General features: G+C 46.6%; 2 protein-coding genes across 2 annotated transcripts; both read left to right on the forward strand.

Moving 5' to 3' along the window:
• Window positions 1–3,713: 3,713 nt before the first annotated feature.
• Window positions 3,714–6,330, forward strand: F5Y00DRAFT_259975 (uncharacterized protein; the record flags this gene model as incomplete). Its single annotated transcript, XM_048010966.1, has 2 exons — window positions 3,714–3,746; window positions 3,802–6,330. 2 exons carry the CDS (start codon window positions 3,714–3,716, stop codon window positions 6,328–6,330), a joined length of 2,562 nt encoding a protein of 853 aa, XP_047866885.1.
• A 4,335-nt stretch (window positions 6,331–10,665) lies between these two features.
• F5Y00DRAFT_231271 (bromodomain and PHD finger-containing protein) lies at window positions 10,666–15,459 on the forward strand. Its single transcript, XM_048007006.1, has 4 exons — window positions 10,666–12,521; window positions 12,578–13,605; window positions 13,672–14,993; window positions 15,050–15,459. The coding sequence occupies exons 1-3, from the start codon at window positions 11,073–11,075 to the stop codon at window positions 14,747–14,749; spliced, it is 3,555 nt and encodes a 1,184-aa protein (XP_047866886.1). The 5' UTR covers window positions 10,666–11,072; the 3' UTR covers window positions 14,750–14,993; window positions 15,050–15,459.
• Window positions 15,460–18,122: the final 2,663 nt, after the last annotated feature.

Genomic DNA, 18,122 nt, shown 5'->3' on the forward strand with positions numbered 1-18,122 from the left:
TGACAAAGTAGAGAATAGGCCAGTGGGTCGTCAACTACGTCGCGGGGCCGTTTTGAAAGCAAGATGACATTGCTTTCACCAGCTGAACCTATAAGCGGTCTACGATGTTATTGACGGGCCCCGACTTATATCGTAGCAGTTATTTTCGTGTGCGGTCTATGACATAATCCCTCCCCACGTTCGGGAAGAAGTCGAAGTTGTTCGGAGGGGGCCTCGGGACTTGGATATCTAGCCTTGCCGGATTTGACGTACGATGGGTAGCCAACCTCCACTAGTATTGGGTGTAATGAGGCGTACAGGCGTAGAAGAATGCAAGGCTTAGGCGACATCCAATCAGCGAAAGAGTGTACTGTAATGGAAATCTATAGATGAAAGAGATCGTCTTAATCTACTAACGGCAACGAAACACCCCGAGAGAACAGGGCTGGGAGATGGACAAGTGAGTAAGCGGGCGAGCCACTGAATGGTTACAATATATGGAGCGATGGCCAAGATCAGCACATTACTAGCCAAGAGATGGGTTGATCAGAACCAAACCACGAATATAGTGTAAGTCGTCTCGAAACTAGGAAGATTATGAAATAAAAGATCCGGCGCTTGCCATTAAATGGGTATAGATGGTTGGACCTGAGGCTATTCAGACCCGCTCGTTTGAATGGATCATGGGATTTCAAGCAGTGGATGCTAGATGATCATACGAGATGGGTAGGTGAGATAGGTTAGGTTAGATAAGAATTGTTTGGGAGAGGTGCACAGACAATGGCCTCAGCGTCCTTTGTACAAGTACAGGGCAGCGGGAGGGACATATTATGACGATCAGATACATACGAAGGATGCGAGATGAAGGAATGGACCGGGGATCCATGAAAGGACCCTGATATACGCTAGGTACTTCTTTAAAAGTGGGCAAAATTTACCTGGGACTTTATTAGCTAAGCTGCTAAGCTGCTAATTGCTAAGCTCGCCTATGTACAACCCAAGTTGTATTTTTCCATAGTAATTTGAGTGTGCTAATACTTCACCTTTTTTGGGTGAAATCTCCACTTATATTATTGAGGATCCTGGCGGGTTGTAAAGATCCCGGAGAGGATAGCGTTATGGCACTTGGGGGCTGGCGGCGCGGCGCTTTAAAATATTCAAAAGAAAAAAAAAACCGAAAAGGGGTGAGCTGCTGTGCTACGTAATAAGGGGGTATATGTGAGACCTTTAGCCATAATATGCAGTGTATTCCGTGTATGGGAGCTAAGTTGAAACATGAAGAGAGATTTAGAATCTAGAATGTCAACAATAAAAAGTGTCCGATAAAAAAAAAAGCAATTTTATCTTACGATCAATCTTGCATTCAACCTTAATGGTAGACCTCGGATAGCTACAGAAGCTCGAATGTTATATCCTGCATTGCATATATTATCAGGTGGTTTTCCAAAGGGAAAAGGTGATATTGAAAAAAGTTGCAAGCTGATGCCGGTTGAGGGGTGGTGAATCCATATTCAAGTCCCCATTGATATTGACATGGATCGTGATCATACCTACCCAGTCCATAGTAATTAGCATCCGCACCGACTAAGAGTCTTGGGGACATACCCTGGTTGGTTCGTTGGTTCGTTGATACGCTTTGGCCTTGGTTGCTGGGCAAGCAGTAGGCAAGCCGGGCGAGAGCTGGGCACCGACAACTTCAGATAAATTTCTTCTGCACTTTTCTACAAATCTCCTTTGAAATCATAGTCGTAGTTTCTAGACGGTTTTTAGTGTAGGTAATTTTATTTTACGGGAACTATCCGACGGGATACCATTTGCTCGAATCGAAGCTGAGTCTCCTTCCAAGGCCAGAGCTCCTTGAGAGATGATTGATTAATGTTAGCCCGTTAGCCGTTAGGTTATGTAGGAGCAAAATAGACCATGCATGATTGTCTTGTCGTGCTGATCGATATCCTAGCTAGGACAACCAGTGAACGGACATTCCCTAGGTGGTTAGACTTGCGACGACCGAGCAAGACGGGGCTGACGGGTTAGCAATTCACTATGTGCCCGAGTGGACATAGTGTAGCGTACCTAGAACATTGATTGAAGGCATGGTAATTTGCACCAAAAAAAAAAAAAAAAAGCGAAATGGGTACGCCGTTTAGTCCCTCTTATGTAGGCCCTATAATGTCATGTAGGTAGTAGGTATGGCTGGTACGGTCTAACCTGTATGTATGTATAGAGACTTCGCATATAATCCTGATGCGAAAGCACCCGTGAAGGTAATGCAGCTGTCAAACAGACAAGACGAAAACCTTGTTATTGGTTGCAGTTTATGGGTGATCAGATCAAGTGTGACCTATCGAGTGGTCAAATGTGTATGGGTCCTTCTAAATACACTAATGAGCCCATGCCCATCTGACGCTCTGGCGCCAAATCTACCTGAGCCTCGCCCACTTACGAGAAGTTGCGGAACTTTTTGCTTCTAAAAGCTTGTAGGCGGCTCTAAGAGACAATGGCGGGGTGTCAGGCCTGTGTAAGGTCACCCAAGACCGCTGTAAGTCACTATCAGATATTAGAAACAAGCACCAAAATTCCCACGGTGGGTGCATGTCGAGTACCGGTACCAGGCACGTAATTTTGCCCCAATTCGCTTGTTCAGGTGGACACCGGTACCCACACTAGACCGAGAACACCCCAGCAGTCGCTACCCACCACACCAATTTTATGTGGGCTTGGCATTTTGCATGTGGGCCTTTATGGATGCTGTGGGCAAGTCGGCCAACCCATTGACCAATTTTATTATTTGGTATATCTCTTTGCACCTCCCCAACCGCCGCGCAACCTCCTCTCCGTCCTCTTAGCACTTTGTTCGACACCCTTTCGTCCTGGGTGCAGTGCCGAAAAAGTTGAGGGTAGGAGATATCTCGTCGTTGCTATTCGACATTTGCAGCTGGAACATCTTGCAGAATCCTACTCTCTTTTTTTATCTATCTGTCTGCTCTCTCTGGGCTTGGGCTTAGATCCTCCCTCCCTTTTAATAATAATCATAGTGCTTATTGCACATTCCTGAGACGACCTCATATTCGTCTCGAAGGGGGGAACTTTTCTTTCACGACCAAGAGGTATGTATATTGTCACCTACAATCATCTCACATCTATTACTCGAACCCAGATCTCTCCCAACTCCCCAAAATCACCTGGTCTAGACCTCTACTTCTTTGTATGCTTGCCTAGGCTGTGACGCACTTGTCTTTTTGGTTAAAGTCATGTAGTCTATCCTTGATCTCCGATCTCTGATATCTGCTGTCTGTGGTGTGTTATGGTCTGTGAACAAATAACGCGACTCTTTGCTCCTGAAACTGGCTTTGGTCCTGCCCACGTGGATGTATAGATTCAAGATAACGAGTCAATAGCCCAGACTTCCCTCGAGTCATGGGCACTACTATTCCCCTTACACCACCTGTTTCATGGCTGGCTAGTTGCTTGTTTTATGGAGCAACGTAGATAATTTATTCCAATGGCAATGGCCAAACTAAATTTCAACTATCAGAACTAATACCACTTTTTGCAGCTTAGGCACGTCTTCGGACCAAACAGACCACCAGACAAGGTCTCTTCCAACTAGAGGAACTGGATACCTCCTTTAATCATCGAAAGAGCTCGAATAGTCTTTCGAGATACATAAAGTCAGCCCGCAACACAGTCATTATCTCTAACTGTTCCCCATGTCTCCCCAACGATAGGCAAAGATGGATTCAGAAGACGGGGAGCTGTATATCAAGGTATGACAATTTTCGGTACGAATATTTAGATAAGACTAGGACTGACCTTTAGAAGCGTTTGGCTGCCTATGTGCGAACGAACGAGAAGGCCCTAGCCAATGCCTTGCAGTTTCGAAGGCAACCCGCCCGGCATGGCACCAGCCAGAGTGTTTCCTCTATCCAGACTCCAAGGTCGCCGGCGTTGCCAGAACGTCCCTCGACCTCCGCCTCAGCATCGAGCCCCCTTGCGACGGCATTGTCCTTCGGCTCATTGAGCTTAACATCTAACACTGTCAAATCGACAAGACTGAGCCTTACACCTCACCACTTATTCTACTTACTGTCTCGCTTCGAAGAGCTAGGAATACATGTCGGACCCATGAAAGTGCGACTAGAAAACTTACTTGACACCTCAGCCTCAGCCAACTATGTGTCGTTCTTGAGCTCTTCTCAACGTACTAAGAGCCGCGGTTCCGATGTGGTATCGATCCGCTCTGTATCGAGTATTCGAAGCGTCATGACTGGGATATCGGCCATATGGAATAGTATTGGAATTGGGTCGAGTATATCCGCCGCCCGAATGGAAAGGCAAAAAGCTGCCCTGCAAGTGGATATAAAGTATATCTACTCCGCATTCACCAAGATACCATGCCTCCGACTATCACCTGACTGGCAAACGAAGTTCATTAAAGGATACGAGGAGTTCCCCTTCGATTCAGCAGTTCCTCTCTACGTATTCAAGAATCTGCAGTCGTTAGAAGTCAATGGTGTGGACTATAGACAGTTCTTTGGATGGGACCGTATAGCAGACCAGATTCGATCTCTCACTCTCAAGCGTGCCAGTATCGAGGATCCCGCAGATATACTCATTGATATCGTATTGGATGACATGGATAAGAGACGGCGTCGGTCTTCGAAGGCGCAATCGTCCCCTACGGGTGCATATGCGCATGCTTCGAACCCGAGACGGAGGAGCCCTACGATTTCATATTCGGATTCTCATAGATCCACCCTCGCACCAGAAATTCCGGAGCGTCGGTATTCAGTAGCTGACATACATGTGGGATCGGCCAGTACGGACTCGACTGATAGTATATCAGCCCAGGACTCTCGCCGTCCTTCAGTCTCCAAGATCGAAACCGACGAGCCGAGATCTAATAAGTCGTCACGGCCCAGAAGTCATTCTCCTAACCGTCCCGCTACTTCTCGCCACCACACAACAACCCCAAGAGGCACTCACAAGGTCAGGCGTTCTGGCTCTGGCAGCTCACATTCGAGCCTGTCGGATTCATGGCATAACCCAAGAAGCAGTGCTTCTAACTTATTAGCTATGGGCATTCTTCCAGCGTCCAAGTGGCGTGTTCTGAAGCATCTAAGCTTAGCAGACAACTCCTTAACAGTGATACCTGCGACCAGTCTTGCTCCATTGGCGAATACACTGAGCTCTTTAGACCTTTCAACAAACCTTTTCACGCAGATACCCGATAGCCTAGCAACTCTTACAGCCCTTCGGGCCCTTAACCTCTCACATTGCATGATCGACTCCCTGCATTCTTTGCTACGTAACCCTCTCCCGGCTATCAGCGCCTTGAACCTCCGTGCAAACCGTCTTCAGTCGATCGCGGGCATTGAGAAACTATATCCACTAGAAAGACTAGACCTGAGGGACAACCGTTTGACCGATCCAACGGAATTGGCTCGCTTAACCGGAATTCCTGACATCCGCGAGATCTATGTTGAAGGCAATCCTTTCGTGCGCACCCATCGAGACTACCGAATCACGATTTTCAACCTTTTCCGCAACACCCCGGGATACACAGAGGATATAGTTATTGATGGTTCAGGCCCGAGCCTTTCGGAGAGGAGATATCTTGTGGAACGTGTTGCTGTACCCGCTGCTGTCCCCGTAGTGAAGCCTCCCGTTCCAGAAATACCCGCCGTAGACGTGAGCAAGCCGGCCATCATTCACGAAGCACCGAAGGAGCCTAATGTCTTACGTAAGGAACGACCGTCTCGTCCTACCCCCAAAGCCGTGGCCAGGGAGGTCAACACAAGCTCCACCAGGCGCCGGCGTACTCCGAAACGTAGGATTGTTGATCTTGCTACGAATGATCGTGTTGGTGATGCCACGCAGCAGCGAACCAGCGTTGATGAGCCTATCTCTGCCACTCCTGACTCTCCCAACGAAACCGTAGAGTCGGGAAATAACTACCGTGTCTCTCATCCTCCTGAGACACAAGACTTACCCTCGAAAGTACACCCAGAAACGAGACCATCCGACACCGGCACCCCGCCAGAGGTACCACGCATTAATACTACTACTGTCTTCGAACAGCCAGTATCATTCCTGAATAAAGATACCTCGGAATTGTGGAAGGATGCTCAAGATTGGAATGTCAGTGGAGAAATCTACCGGCAAAAGATCGAAGCGCTAAGAGACAAAGTTGGCAATGGTTATCTAAGCGTCCTTAACGAGGAAAGCTGGGAGCCATCTCGACCAGCGTTTGCGGCTGATGATTTTAGTCCCGCGTCAACAATACGACCCGGCTCTGCTACTCGTACCTCCAGTGCGCAAGCAATCACTACTGGCGGCAGTTTAGTCTGATCAGACTCTTCATCCTCATAGCCCCACTCTCCTCTCCGCCTTGAAGCGGCGTTCTTTACGTTATCACATACCCCATCCCGCCGTCGTGGTTTTTGATATATCATCACCCGATTGCATTATGTTACTCTAGTTACGTCTAATGTTTTATGGAGCATAGCGTTCCGGCGTTCAATGGAAAGGGATCATAGTCTTTTGCATTTTTAAGATTTGCAGTACTAGGTACTGCAGATCCGGTGTTATTCGTTTTTGGTACGAATTGGTAGGAGAGTTATGAAGAGCCGCGTCTCACAAGTCTAGTTGGTACACAGGAAGAGGAACGAAAGTTCACTTGCGAAGATGGAAATTTCTCGCATCGAAATTTTAGACCAAAAAACCAGGTTGGAACGGACAAGAGAGCATGCGGTTGTGTTTTGGTTGGTTCCCCTTTATATCCCAGTTTGCGATAGGCGTTTGAGGTCATGGAAGACCCAATCATTGGTGGTCGTTTTTGTTGATCGTGTCATGTTTTTTCCGGCTCTTCTCTTCCCTCGGCATTTTGTGAGCATGAGAATTGCGTCCGTTCTGCATTTGAAAATCAGGGGGTCAGGGCTGCAGCGGCGGTCACCACTAGAAGAAAGGAAGGCTTCCCTGGCGGAGGGGTGGTTAATGGAAAATGCATGTCCCGCTGCGTTCTTGAAATTATTGACTTCTCGATTACTTTGTGACTGTTATGAACCTAACTACCTAGGATGTAAGGTTTTCTCTAGTGTGACTGTTAAGGGCTCGTATGTGAGGCTCCCCACTCTTGATGAGCCAAGTTATCCCATCTAACCAAGCGGTATGGAGGCCCACGCCTTTTTCATATATTAAACTAATATTTTGATATATCAATCTAACAGTTTAGGGTTCCATCTTCAGTATACTCTTTTGGTCTTTTAGAAGATTAATCTACGCGGAAGACAAATGGACTACTTGTTTAGTTGATTAGGGGATAGGGGTTATGGGCTATGTAGACGATATGGCATTATAAGGTATCATCCACCCCACAGACGTATCCAAGTATCACAGGTATTACATGGCCCTATACCACGTATGTATTCCATACCATTTCGGGGGAAAAAAGTTCCTCCATTTAATCTTTTTAACAACGATAGAGAAATGTGAGGTGGATAGATCGATATATCGGGGGGCGTTGATTCTTAGCAAAAAGATGGGTAATGAATAGCGCTTCCGCATCGAGTCACTAATAAGTAATAGTAACCCGTTTTGTAGCTCATGCAGCGATAGTGAGATCCGTATACTTATAAGATTAAGATGTTACAACGAAATAGTGTGGGTATGAGTCTTCTAAGACTTAATCTTGGGATAGAGCGGAATGGTTTAGGGGATGACTACGTGGGGGATATGATAACGATCCCGACGGGGAACACCCTATGATGAATTACTATAAGAGGAACGTGTATAAAAGGTTACTGCAATATTTCCACAATAACGTCAATAAATGATATGGTTTAATAGGAACGGCTCTTCAGTAGAAAGCCCGTGGATATCTGTGAGTGCGGTACGCTAGGTATTAAGCAAAATATATAAATAAAATAGTAAGCTCCTGAGATCGAACAGGAAAATCTTATCATGGTTTCTAGAAGAACGACCAACGTGACTTGAAGGATAATTTCTTCATGTTTCGGGCAACAGGTTTGTTTCCGTTTGCTCCTAGGCTCCTATATGTAGGTAGGTATTCTGGGCCTAGCTATTATGTACCTCGACTTAGGAACTACCTACTTACGGGAATATGCCTTGAGGTACTAAAGCTAACGTACGTATATATCTACTGGGTCCTATATGGTACTTACGTCTATGTATCGTCGGGTCAATGCAGATAGGTAGGTAGACGTGGTGGATCGGCGTAGAACTTAATACTGTACCACACTGTAATGAGACATGGCATGAAGTTCTTAAGCACTGATGCTCGCTCCTTGGCTAAGTGACCACGTGAGTTTAACTTAGAATAGTGGTGGTAAGAAGTTGATAATCGGCAAGGGCATGTGATGATCACTGGATTGCCAATTACCTAGTGTAGGATGCGATCCAAGTGACCGGAAGACGCTTGGTCATAAGGATACCGTAGCTTAAGTTTTTCTCTTTCGGTGCGAGGCGTAAATCATCAGAATGTGGGGGCTGACATTAAATAGGAAAAGAACATCGTCCTTACTACTAGATCCATGCATACCTCATGTCTGTGCGATCGACGAGTTGTTGATAGGGTACATTTTAGGGGCGTGATAAGCGGAAGGATCTCTTCATAGCGGAGTTCTCAGATGCTATTAAGATATCACCATGGGCAGATGGATGAGCGGTTAACGATGTATATATCGCGCTAGATTACCTAAGTTATGTTGTCGGAAGTCTGTTAATAGGAGTATCTAGTTATATCGAAGCCTACACGCCAATTTAAATAAGCCCGTTCATCGCGCAAACGAGATGACTTTTAGGTATTAAGTTCAAACTGGTGCTCACCTCATGCCCTGGTAGCTAACCTTTGACTTCTCTTTCTCTCGGCTGGATTGTCCCGGCTTCTAATGGTTTTTTTTTTTTTCGAGCTGGCTTTATGTCCCATTAGTTGAGCCTGCAAAGATAGGCACTATTACCTATACCTAAGGCTCGGTAGGACTATGCATGTAGCTTGACGTGGCTGCATTCTGCTTACATTTGTTATCGAATAGGAGAAGGATAAATTATCCTATGTAGAATTTGATTCGATGTAAGAATAGTTAATCGTTGGGGAGCGTTTTTCCAATGACTCCACCTTCGGGATTGTCGCAAGATTCTGTCGACAAGGCCACTATGATGAATTCACCCGCGCAAACCTCGACGAGCCGTGAATTCGTCGGAATGCAAGAAGTAAAGAATACTTCGTCTCGGAGAACACCATAGAGGTATATATGAGTTAGATAAATATATCGTATTTGCGAGTTTCTAGAGGAAGATTAACTATAGCTTATGGAAAGGGGAGCTTACCTGGAGCGGACCCCGGGTTGCTTTGACGTAGCCAAGGGTTGTTTTCGCTAATGAGGCAGAAACCCCTTATTTCTATTATTTATTATGTCTGTGAGCGAGAAATATGGCCACTCATTGTTGAGTCCGGGCTTTTTGCCATCTGTCTATTGGCGCGAAATAGATATCCCCTCCACATTGCACGACGCAAGCTGTAGGTGTTTGGCATATGCTCTGCATGGGTTATAAGCAGCTATGCGAATAGCATGCTAGTCAAATATTAATAACCAAGGGAAATAAAGCGCATCGCAACCTTATATAGTAGGTGGTATGCAGCGTGGGCCGTGGGCCGTAAGCCCAACATGGCCGATGTCTTCAAGGCCAACATCAGACCCGATCCATCGAGCAAGCACCAACCAATGTGTCTATCGGAGTTCGGGAGAGCACAAATATAATCCAATGATGATAATTTCCGAAGGCCATTGGGCTTGCTGACCAGCGGTTCTTTAGATAATGATACCCGTAGGCGGCTGCAGGCAGATGGACGTAGATAGGTAGTATGTAATAATCAGATATGTACCTGGGTATTCAAACAGCGAAGACATACATAAGATACTCAAGGTCCAGCCAAGGCGCAGATTGAATTAGCTTGATTGTGTCATTCCGAGAAATGGACAAGGGGAAAAAAGCCAAGCTACCACGAGGATCGCGGGAAGTGGCGTGCAGACCCGGTATGACGGCATTTGGGTACCTACCTAAGGTAGGTGATGGGTAATGTTTGATCGGGTTTGATCGGTGTGGTGGAAAGAAGGGTCTGGTCTAGGGAAAGGTCTAGATCGTCAGGAACAAGTTTCGAGACAAGGGCGCTATGGAATTAGCACATGGTCATGACTGGCAACTGCAAGTTGGCGAGCCCGGCTGCCCGGTAGGGCTGAATCTAGAAATGGAAGCTATGGTTTGGGTTTCGTGGACCAATATGTAAGACCCCACCCCCTTTTTGGATGTGTGTTTAAGTTTGATTGGCGCGCAGAATTATAGATGGCTCTTTTCGAGGAGGACAATACTTGAACTAACCTAGTAGACATGTAGTTTGTCGAGCATTGCGGTATCTTACTTTTCGCTAAACATTTACTAACTACCTCACCTAAACTAACTATGCGAATTAGACAAACTATAAAAAACAATGAAACAATGACTCAGTATTATATAGGTGTCGCATCTTCGCTATCGCATGGGATTCACAAATTAATCTTTTGCAACATTTACTCTGTCAACTACAATTGAAGCTGCGGTCGAAATATCTACCTAACACATGACATAGGGTTCATCGATATCGGTGGAGAAGATCTACAAAGCACAAGTGGCTGACCCATAGATTCGGGGAGTTGCAGGAGAGAAATTGTCCGGGGTGGAGAGGGGCTGCTTATCGCTTACGTAACTGTGGCGCGTTGAACTTTTCCCTTAGGGGCTAGACCCAACACCTCCAGCCGACTTCACCAGCGCGTCCTGACTACTTTTCGCCGTTTCTCGACGACATCTCCTCAACCTCGACTTCTATACTCGACCTTTTCGCCTAACAAACACCCTCCCCGAACCTCTTAGCGTTACAATACAACATTCTCCATATCCGAGTGATCCTTCTCAAATGCCTGTTTGCCGACTTCGACCGCATCATAGCCCCCCTCGCCTCCTCTTTGCGACGCGCTGATTAGGGCACCATTATCATTATTAAATTTATATCAAAAAACGATATAGATCCCTTAGAAACGATGGCACCTAGCCCGAGAACACCACGGCAGTCCGCTCTCTCGCGCCCACGCGGTCGTCCCAAGGGTTCTTTTAACACAGTGCGACGCGTTAGGGATAGTAGCATTGTAGCCGCTACTGAACCCCCTTCAAAGCGTCGACGATACACTGCTAGTGCTTCTGGTAGTACCAGTAGGTTTACGGACCAAGCTGGCAACGATCAAGTCGACACACCTGTTGCGACTACCGGTCGTTCGAGAGCACGGCACAGTTTGCAAAACGGTGCGGCGTCCCCCGCTATCTACCCCAGACGTGAACGTAGCACTCGCACCCGTACCGCAACTCGAGTCGAGGCAGATGATGAAATGCAAATAAGTTCCGCAGCAGCAGTGGCTGCTGCTGTTGTGCAGAGTGAAGGCTATAAACCCAGAGAGGAACGCGGCTGGGAGGAATTTCATCCGAATCTCGATATAGACGCCACCTTTATGCTATTTCACGCCGAAGATGTCGACGGAACCGCGAAACTAATGCCAGAGACACCATCAGTAAAGATTATTGGCATGGATTATAATGATGCCGGTAGCCCATCGAAGGACCCGAATGCAGCATCTTCATCCCTCTTAAACACGCAGAATGTCACGGCGAATAATACTACACCTGTTGGCGCCCTTTTAGTAACCCCATCTAGAAGGCGTGGCGGTCGACTACCTCGCGGAGACTCACTTTATGCTACTCGTGGGGATCAGCAAGTGGCACCGAACACCCCTACACCTCTACCTATTCACGGTCAGAATACCAAGGAGAAACTTGACCTGAAACAACCTTCATATCGTAAAACCGACCGCATATTACTTTTTGAGAGCAAGAAGTTCGGCCAGGCTCGATATGTTGACAAGGCAATGATGAATGTCGGGTACCAGGAGAGCGACAACTTCATTCGGCCCGATAGAAAACTAATTAAAGCAAGCGATGCTAATATGGAGGATGAAGCTGAACAGGCTGCCGTTGTCAAAGCTGACGGAGAATCGGCGCTTCAGCCGACTAATGTGCTAGGTCGCGTCGAATATGATATGGACGAACAGGACGATATGTGGTTGGAGTCGTACAATGCGCATAGAAAGTCGCAGGGCTGGAACCCGGTCACTCGTGAAGTCTTCGAAATCACCATCACTAAGATTGAAAAGGAATGGCACGCCCTAGAGAAGAGAATCCCGAAGCCTAATCCTAAGCCGCCGCAGACTCACAGGCCCCGTTCCAGCTCCGCTGCGGCCGTAAATGGCGAGCCGCAGGCCGGGGAAGAGCAGGATAGTAAGTGCGCGATTTGCGACGACGGGGATTGCGAGAATACGAACGCGATTGTTTTTTGTGACGGTTGCGATCTCGCGGTCCACCAGGAGTGTTATGGTGTTCCATTTATTCCGGAGGGCCAATGGTTATGCCGGAAATGCCAGCTTATTGGTCGTGGGATCCCGGTCAGTTTTCCTTAGTCCCGCTCTACTCCAAGCCCCGTACTAACAAGCAAATCTAGACTTGTATCTTCTGCCCCAACTCTGATGGCGCCTTCAAGCAGACGAATTCCTCTAAGTGGGCGCATCTGCTCTGCGCTATGTGGATTCCAGAGGTGACGTTGGGCAACCACACCTTCATGGAACCGGTCATGGACGTGGATAAGGTCCCGAAGAGCCGCTGGAAGTTAACTTGTTACATCTGCAACCAGCAGATGGGTGCCTGCATACAATGCGGTAACAAGGCATGCTACCAGGCTTTCCATGTGACGTGTGCCCGCCGCGCCCGACTATTCTTAAAGATGAAGAATAGTTCGGGAGCTTTAGACGTCCTCGATGGCAGTACAAATCTAAAGGCTCTTTGCGATAAGCACTGTCCTTCTGAGTACGCTAAAGAGAATGACGTAGTTCGCGCTACCAAAAGAGCCAAAAAATACTATAAGAGGACAATGAGCGACCGGATCTGGGCCAATAGTCAAGAAAAAGCTATGTCTATTGCAGCATCACACCGAAATGCAATCACCGAACACCCGCCCGACGAGTCGCAAATGACTGGGGCGAAGCTGTCTGCTGTCCTTGGGGATAAGAAGGGACAGACAGGGAAGCCGATATGGAAGCTTCCGTCTGGTGCTCCCGTAATACCACAAGCCGTCTTTGAAATCGTCGAGGCATCGCTGCAGCGATTCAATTTCCTCAAGCGTAAGGAGTTTGTGAGTGACGCATGCCGTTATTGGACATTGAAGCGCGAGGCGCGCCGTGGTGCTGCGCTTCTTAAGCGTTTACAATTACAGATGGAATCTTTCTCCTCTATGGAGCTCACTCGACGCAACTTTGCGGCTATGGGCCCTTCCGGAATAACTCGCTTGAATAGGCGAATCGAATTTTCCGACACTCTCATTAGAGACTTGGAGCAGCTCAAGGCCCTGTCGGAGGCGGTCGTCCAAAGGGAGCAGAGCAAGCTCGAGGCCGCAGAGATGGAACAGGAATTTGTTGACACCTGCTACTTTCCTATTCACAAAATGCTTCCACCGATTGTAGACAAAGCTATCACGTGAGTTACGCTGTTTAAGTCGATCGTCATGATATTTTAGTATGCTGACAAGTTAACGCCTATTAGACTTGATAAAAATTTGTTTCACGACGGACTTATTAAGTTGTCCAATAGAATCGATGACAGATTCTATACCACAACATTGTCGTTTACCCACGATCTCTGCGAGGTCATCAACGCTGGCGTGAACACGGAGCCTAAGTTTGAGCCCGAGTCGCAACAAAAAGCTGGGCCTGTCACTCCAGCGGTGTCTAAATCCGACTTTTCTGATTACAGGGATAGGAAAAAGCTTGGTAAAAGAATCCTTAAGTCGGTTCAACCACAGCTAGAGACAGCGTTACGTCTTGAGTCGGAGGCAGCCAATAGGCCATTCGACAGTATGAGACAGGAGCTAGAAGCCATGATGGAGGCAAGCCTCGAACTGCGACAACAGCCTGTTGGACAAAGCAACGTGGAGTCTGAGCGAAGTCAAGATGTCATTATGGTTGATTCATCAGCTCCAGAGATCACCGTCGGCGGCCAAGCAGATGGTTCTACCACCGGAGAACCCTCGGGCGACATTCCTATGTCTGAAGCCGGTGTCCAGTATGAGGTCGCCGGCGGCAATGGTAATATTGAAGTCAACACCTCCAGCTTCGACGCGAACGATGAGATGGAAGGTGTTCAACCGACTAGTAATGAAGTGTCGATGGTCGAGGCTAAGCAGGAAGCAATGCCGAGTGACGGCTTGCAAGCGATAGATACGCCGCCAGCAACTAATGGCTACGTAGGCGCAGGACCTTCGCTACAACCTGCGCCACCTACTCCACCCCAGTCCAACGGTAGTTTAGGACACCAGCCCACCGACCCGCTTACTGACGGCGGCGTCGTGTGGTACTTGCAGGACTTTGAGCCTGAAGGAGCATCCGCAATCCAAGACCAGTGGCAAGGCAGGGATGCTGCCCGTAGCCTTAGTGAGGAACTTAGCGAAATCGACGAAGATGAGCTCAAGGGGCTAGGGGTGGAGATTAACGAAGATAGCATCACGGCATCGCCAGCCAATACCACCGAGACGGCGGAACCCGCTACCGTCAGTGCTCCTAGTCCTACGAAGAAGAGTAACGCCAAACCGAGGAAGCGTAAGACGCCCTACCGAAGACGTTAATGCGGGGGATATTTAATAATGTATCATAGTTGTGCTTTTAGTTCTACTACCCCCTTTCTTTTTCTTTCTTCTTCTTTTCTCCCTACACTGTATTTGCAGACTTAAAGCAGCCAGCTCGGGCTGGATCGCATCTTCATTATTCATCATTCATCGTCAGTTTCAAAACACGCGCGCGATGAGTTACTTATATCTAGGGAAGGGGAATGAAATGATTCTTAGGAGTTCGAGGGGAGAAGGGCCTCTGGTACATACCTACTTTTTTTTTTCCTGCGAGGTTTCTCTTTTTTTAATGTCTAACAGGCGTTTGAGAAACGGGAACAGACCGGACGGCCGTCTTATGTTATGCGTGCGAAGGATTTCTTTATCTACTAGTGTTGGGTTTTAGTTTAAGGTCTTCGAGCCTGCGGAGGGACTAACTGCCTGCTGGGTCTGCGACTACGGCGCTATGATTGAGGCAGATGCTAGGCTGAGATGAGACTGAGGCTTAGTCCCGTATATTCTTGCAATCGATTGTTTATCTTATTATCTCTTCCTCTCGAGTTGAGACTGAAAAGGGATACATAGGTTCCCTGGGGGCGTAGGTGATGTTTATGTTTTAGGTAGACGTTATGGTAGCGATGCAGCGAAGGAAATTGTGCGTTCTGAAATTGGTAATACGAGATATGTAAAGGCTAGGCCGGGCATTAGTTTAATTTATACGCATCTCTAAAGGCGAATTCGATAATGTCAGATGTAAAGTACGTGAAGTAATGAGCGTATAATGAGCGCTGGCATCTGTGTAGATACCTAGCCATATAATGGCCCAAGTCGATGCCGCTAGACTTTGCTGTTAAGGCACTGCACTCACTTCTGGTCACTTACAGCATTACTGAGAAACATACACGTCCCATGTAATCCACGCCTAGTGTAGTAACGTAGGCATATGGCAGTACTTGGTGGTGCCTGGGGCGGGGTATTGGTTGCTGAATGGTGTAGTGAATATTAGAGAAGACGAGTTTCAACGAGAGGAATGTTGGTATCGCTCGTTTTGTTAAGTTGGCGTCCTATTGTAGTCGAGGTGCTTAATGTAAACGTTGTTAGAATTTGAAGACCCTTTTATCTTATTAAGTCACTAGTGGACATACGATGAGAATATCCAAGGTAATGTCATTTAGTTAAATCCTATCAATACTTGTTCGTTGAGTGGATCGTGAGTCCGTGTTCTGGCCGTCTTCTAAGACTGATCATTGAAGTTGGACCCCTTTCTTGGCTTGATTTTACATGAACCCATCACCAAATACATGCGCTTCCCTCCCTTTATTGGATTTTCCAATTTCAGAACTAATGCTTGATAATCTGCTCACTAATACTAGAGTTTCGATGCCTATCATAGGTTCAATCAACAAGCCTTCTAAAACGGGAGTTAAACTACCTATTCTACTGTAGGAACTGGTTTATGAAAGACCAAGTCTACAGATGAGGCTATTATAATCCTCACTAATGAGATATTCTACAATTTCCAGGAAGAATAGCTCTACTTTATCTATATCTCCAAATACAGCTACATCGGACAAAAACCTGAAACCGAGATCGAAACGAAGAAAAGGGGTAGATGCTCGGTACACTACGTAGGTATAAAGCTTGGCCCGGCCGTGGCCTTCACGACTACACGTGGACTAGGTATTTCCGTAGAGATGTTACTTTAATACGACACTCGCATAACCAACCGGTCCTCAGATTCGGCTATTTTCCCGACCGATCGATGATGATGATACGTAGATGCGACCTTAAGGGATTAGTATTTCTTATGTAGTGTATGTCCCGCACCAGTACATACATACATACATACATACCTTAGACCCCTGGCCGGAACATGGGTCAGGGATCGTGTAGATCATCGACATCCCCAGCCGCGCGGTTAGTCCCAGAGTATCGGAGACTAGGGTAACCAATTAGCTTTGGAATTCCTACTTCACTTCACTCCCAACGCAATGCGCCACGCGGCTTCACCTAATAATCTCTTGCTTCCTTGAAACCTCTATTGGCGATTACGAGGAATCCTTGGCTAGGATATAGTCATGGGCAGTAGTTAGATGATATTCAAACAGAGAAGAGGGATTGAACGTAGGTAATGTATAAGACGCTGTGAACACGCTTTGCGGAAGTCAATGTCGAAGATACACGCTAATAGGATGGAGGCAGTGTATGTAGGGCAACTATTCAAGCTATACCCAACCACGACTAGAAAGGGGTAAAGTGAGGATGCTGTTCATAAACGGATATTCTATATCAAATTGGTAGTTAGTCAAATACATATATAGGAACTATGACACCAAACTACATAATACCTAGAAGCAGCATATGACAGCCGAGGCGCAGTCTATATACTTTGAGATTACCTCTAGGTATAAATAGGATGGGATTTATTGGTTAACTCTACGTCCAAGAATATCTTGAATGTGATGAGACATTGTCCAGGTGATACATCTCGAAATATCTTGATGGGATGGTTTATATAGTGTTCTATAGGAGATATTACGTTTTCTATAGGGAGTCAATGTGACCGGCAATGATAGTTTCTGTTCGATATTCAACAGAAGCTTTCCTATTGGTTCTGCGTAAGATCCAAACTGTGATATAGGGCATCGTACTGAATATTTCATTTTGTTTTTATCTTGTTAACCTATATTGATGAGCGTTGCTAATTTTACCTAGTTGGATATATGTCATACTGCCGTATTAAGCTGGCACGATATCTTTGACCGGCGAATATTTCTTCGTTGGTTCAGAAGGTAGAATTCTACTAACTAGACGATGTAGAAACACGTGCTTAATTCTTACGTGGCTGGCTGTATTGTAGTATTAAGTCTTTAGAGATCTCAATGATAGTTAACCGTTAGGTATACATTGTAAAATGTTGGATATACTATCTCGGCAAGTTAAATCTATCTTCTAGTAGTAGCCACTAGAATCAGACGGAAACCCTGCATGCGCTAGAGAATAATGGTCTATTGAAATACTAACAATCCCTGCTTGTATCTTTACCTACCCTTCTCATCCAGTCGAGCTATACTTATTACTATGTTCTTTGAAATAACGATGTCATCATCCAGCGTGGCTCAGGATGGTTAAGTAAGTATCTCACCCTAATAAATACATTGCCTGCATTTTATAATTCCTACCTTCAGATTTCTGATACAGTCAACCTTCGAGGCGCTACTGAAATCGACACTTGCGAAATTATTTTCCTACTTGTTCCTATTCCGTTCTATTAGGACGGGAGTGACGCTAATACCACCGACACATCCGGAACAATATAAGCCAATGAAGCAGAGAGTCAAGACTAGAGGCTGTGTGCTGCTCGCCGATAGGCTGCCCTATCTCAAATACTCAG

The sequence above is a fragment of the Daldinia vernicosa genome (genome assembly GCF_022497035.1).
Source record: "Daldinia vernicosa strain CBS 139.73 unplaced genomic scaffold F5Y00scaffold_12, whole genome shotgun sequence".
In the NCBI taxonomy this organism is placed as follows: Eukaryota; Fungi; Ascomycota; class Sordariomycetes; order Xylariales; family Hypoxylaceae; genus Daldinia; species Daldinia vernicosa.

Bases quoted from the DNA above. Each gene is read 5' to 3' on its own strand.
- F5Y00DRAFT_231271 (XM_048007006.1), top strand. From the start codon at position 11,073: ATGGCACCTAGCCCGAGAACACCACGGCAGTCCGCTCTCTCGCGCCCA. The intron at 12,522-12,577 runs GTCAGTTTTCCT...AAGCAAATCTAG, and splicing joins TTATTGGTCGTGGGATCCCG to ACTTGTATCTTCTGCCCCAA. The intron at 13,606-13,671 runs GTGAGTTACGCT...AACGCCTATTAG, and splicing joins ATTGTAGACAAAGCTATCAC to ACTTGATAAAAATTTGTTTC.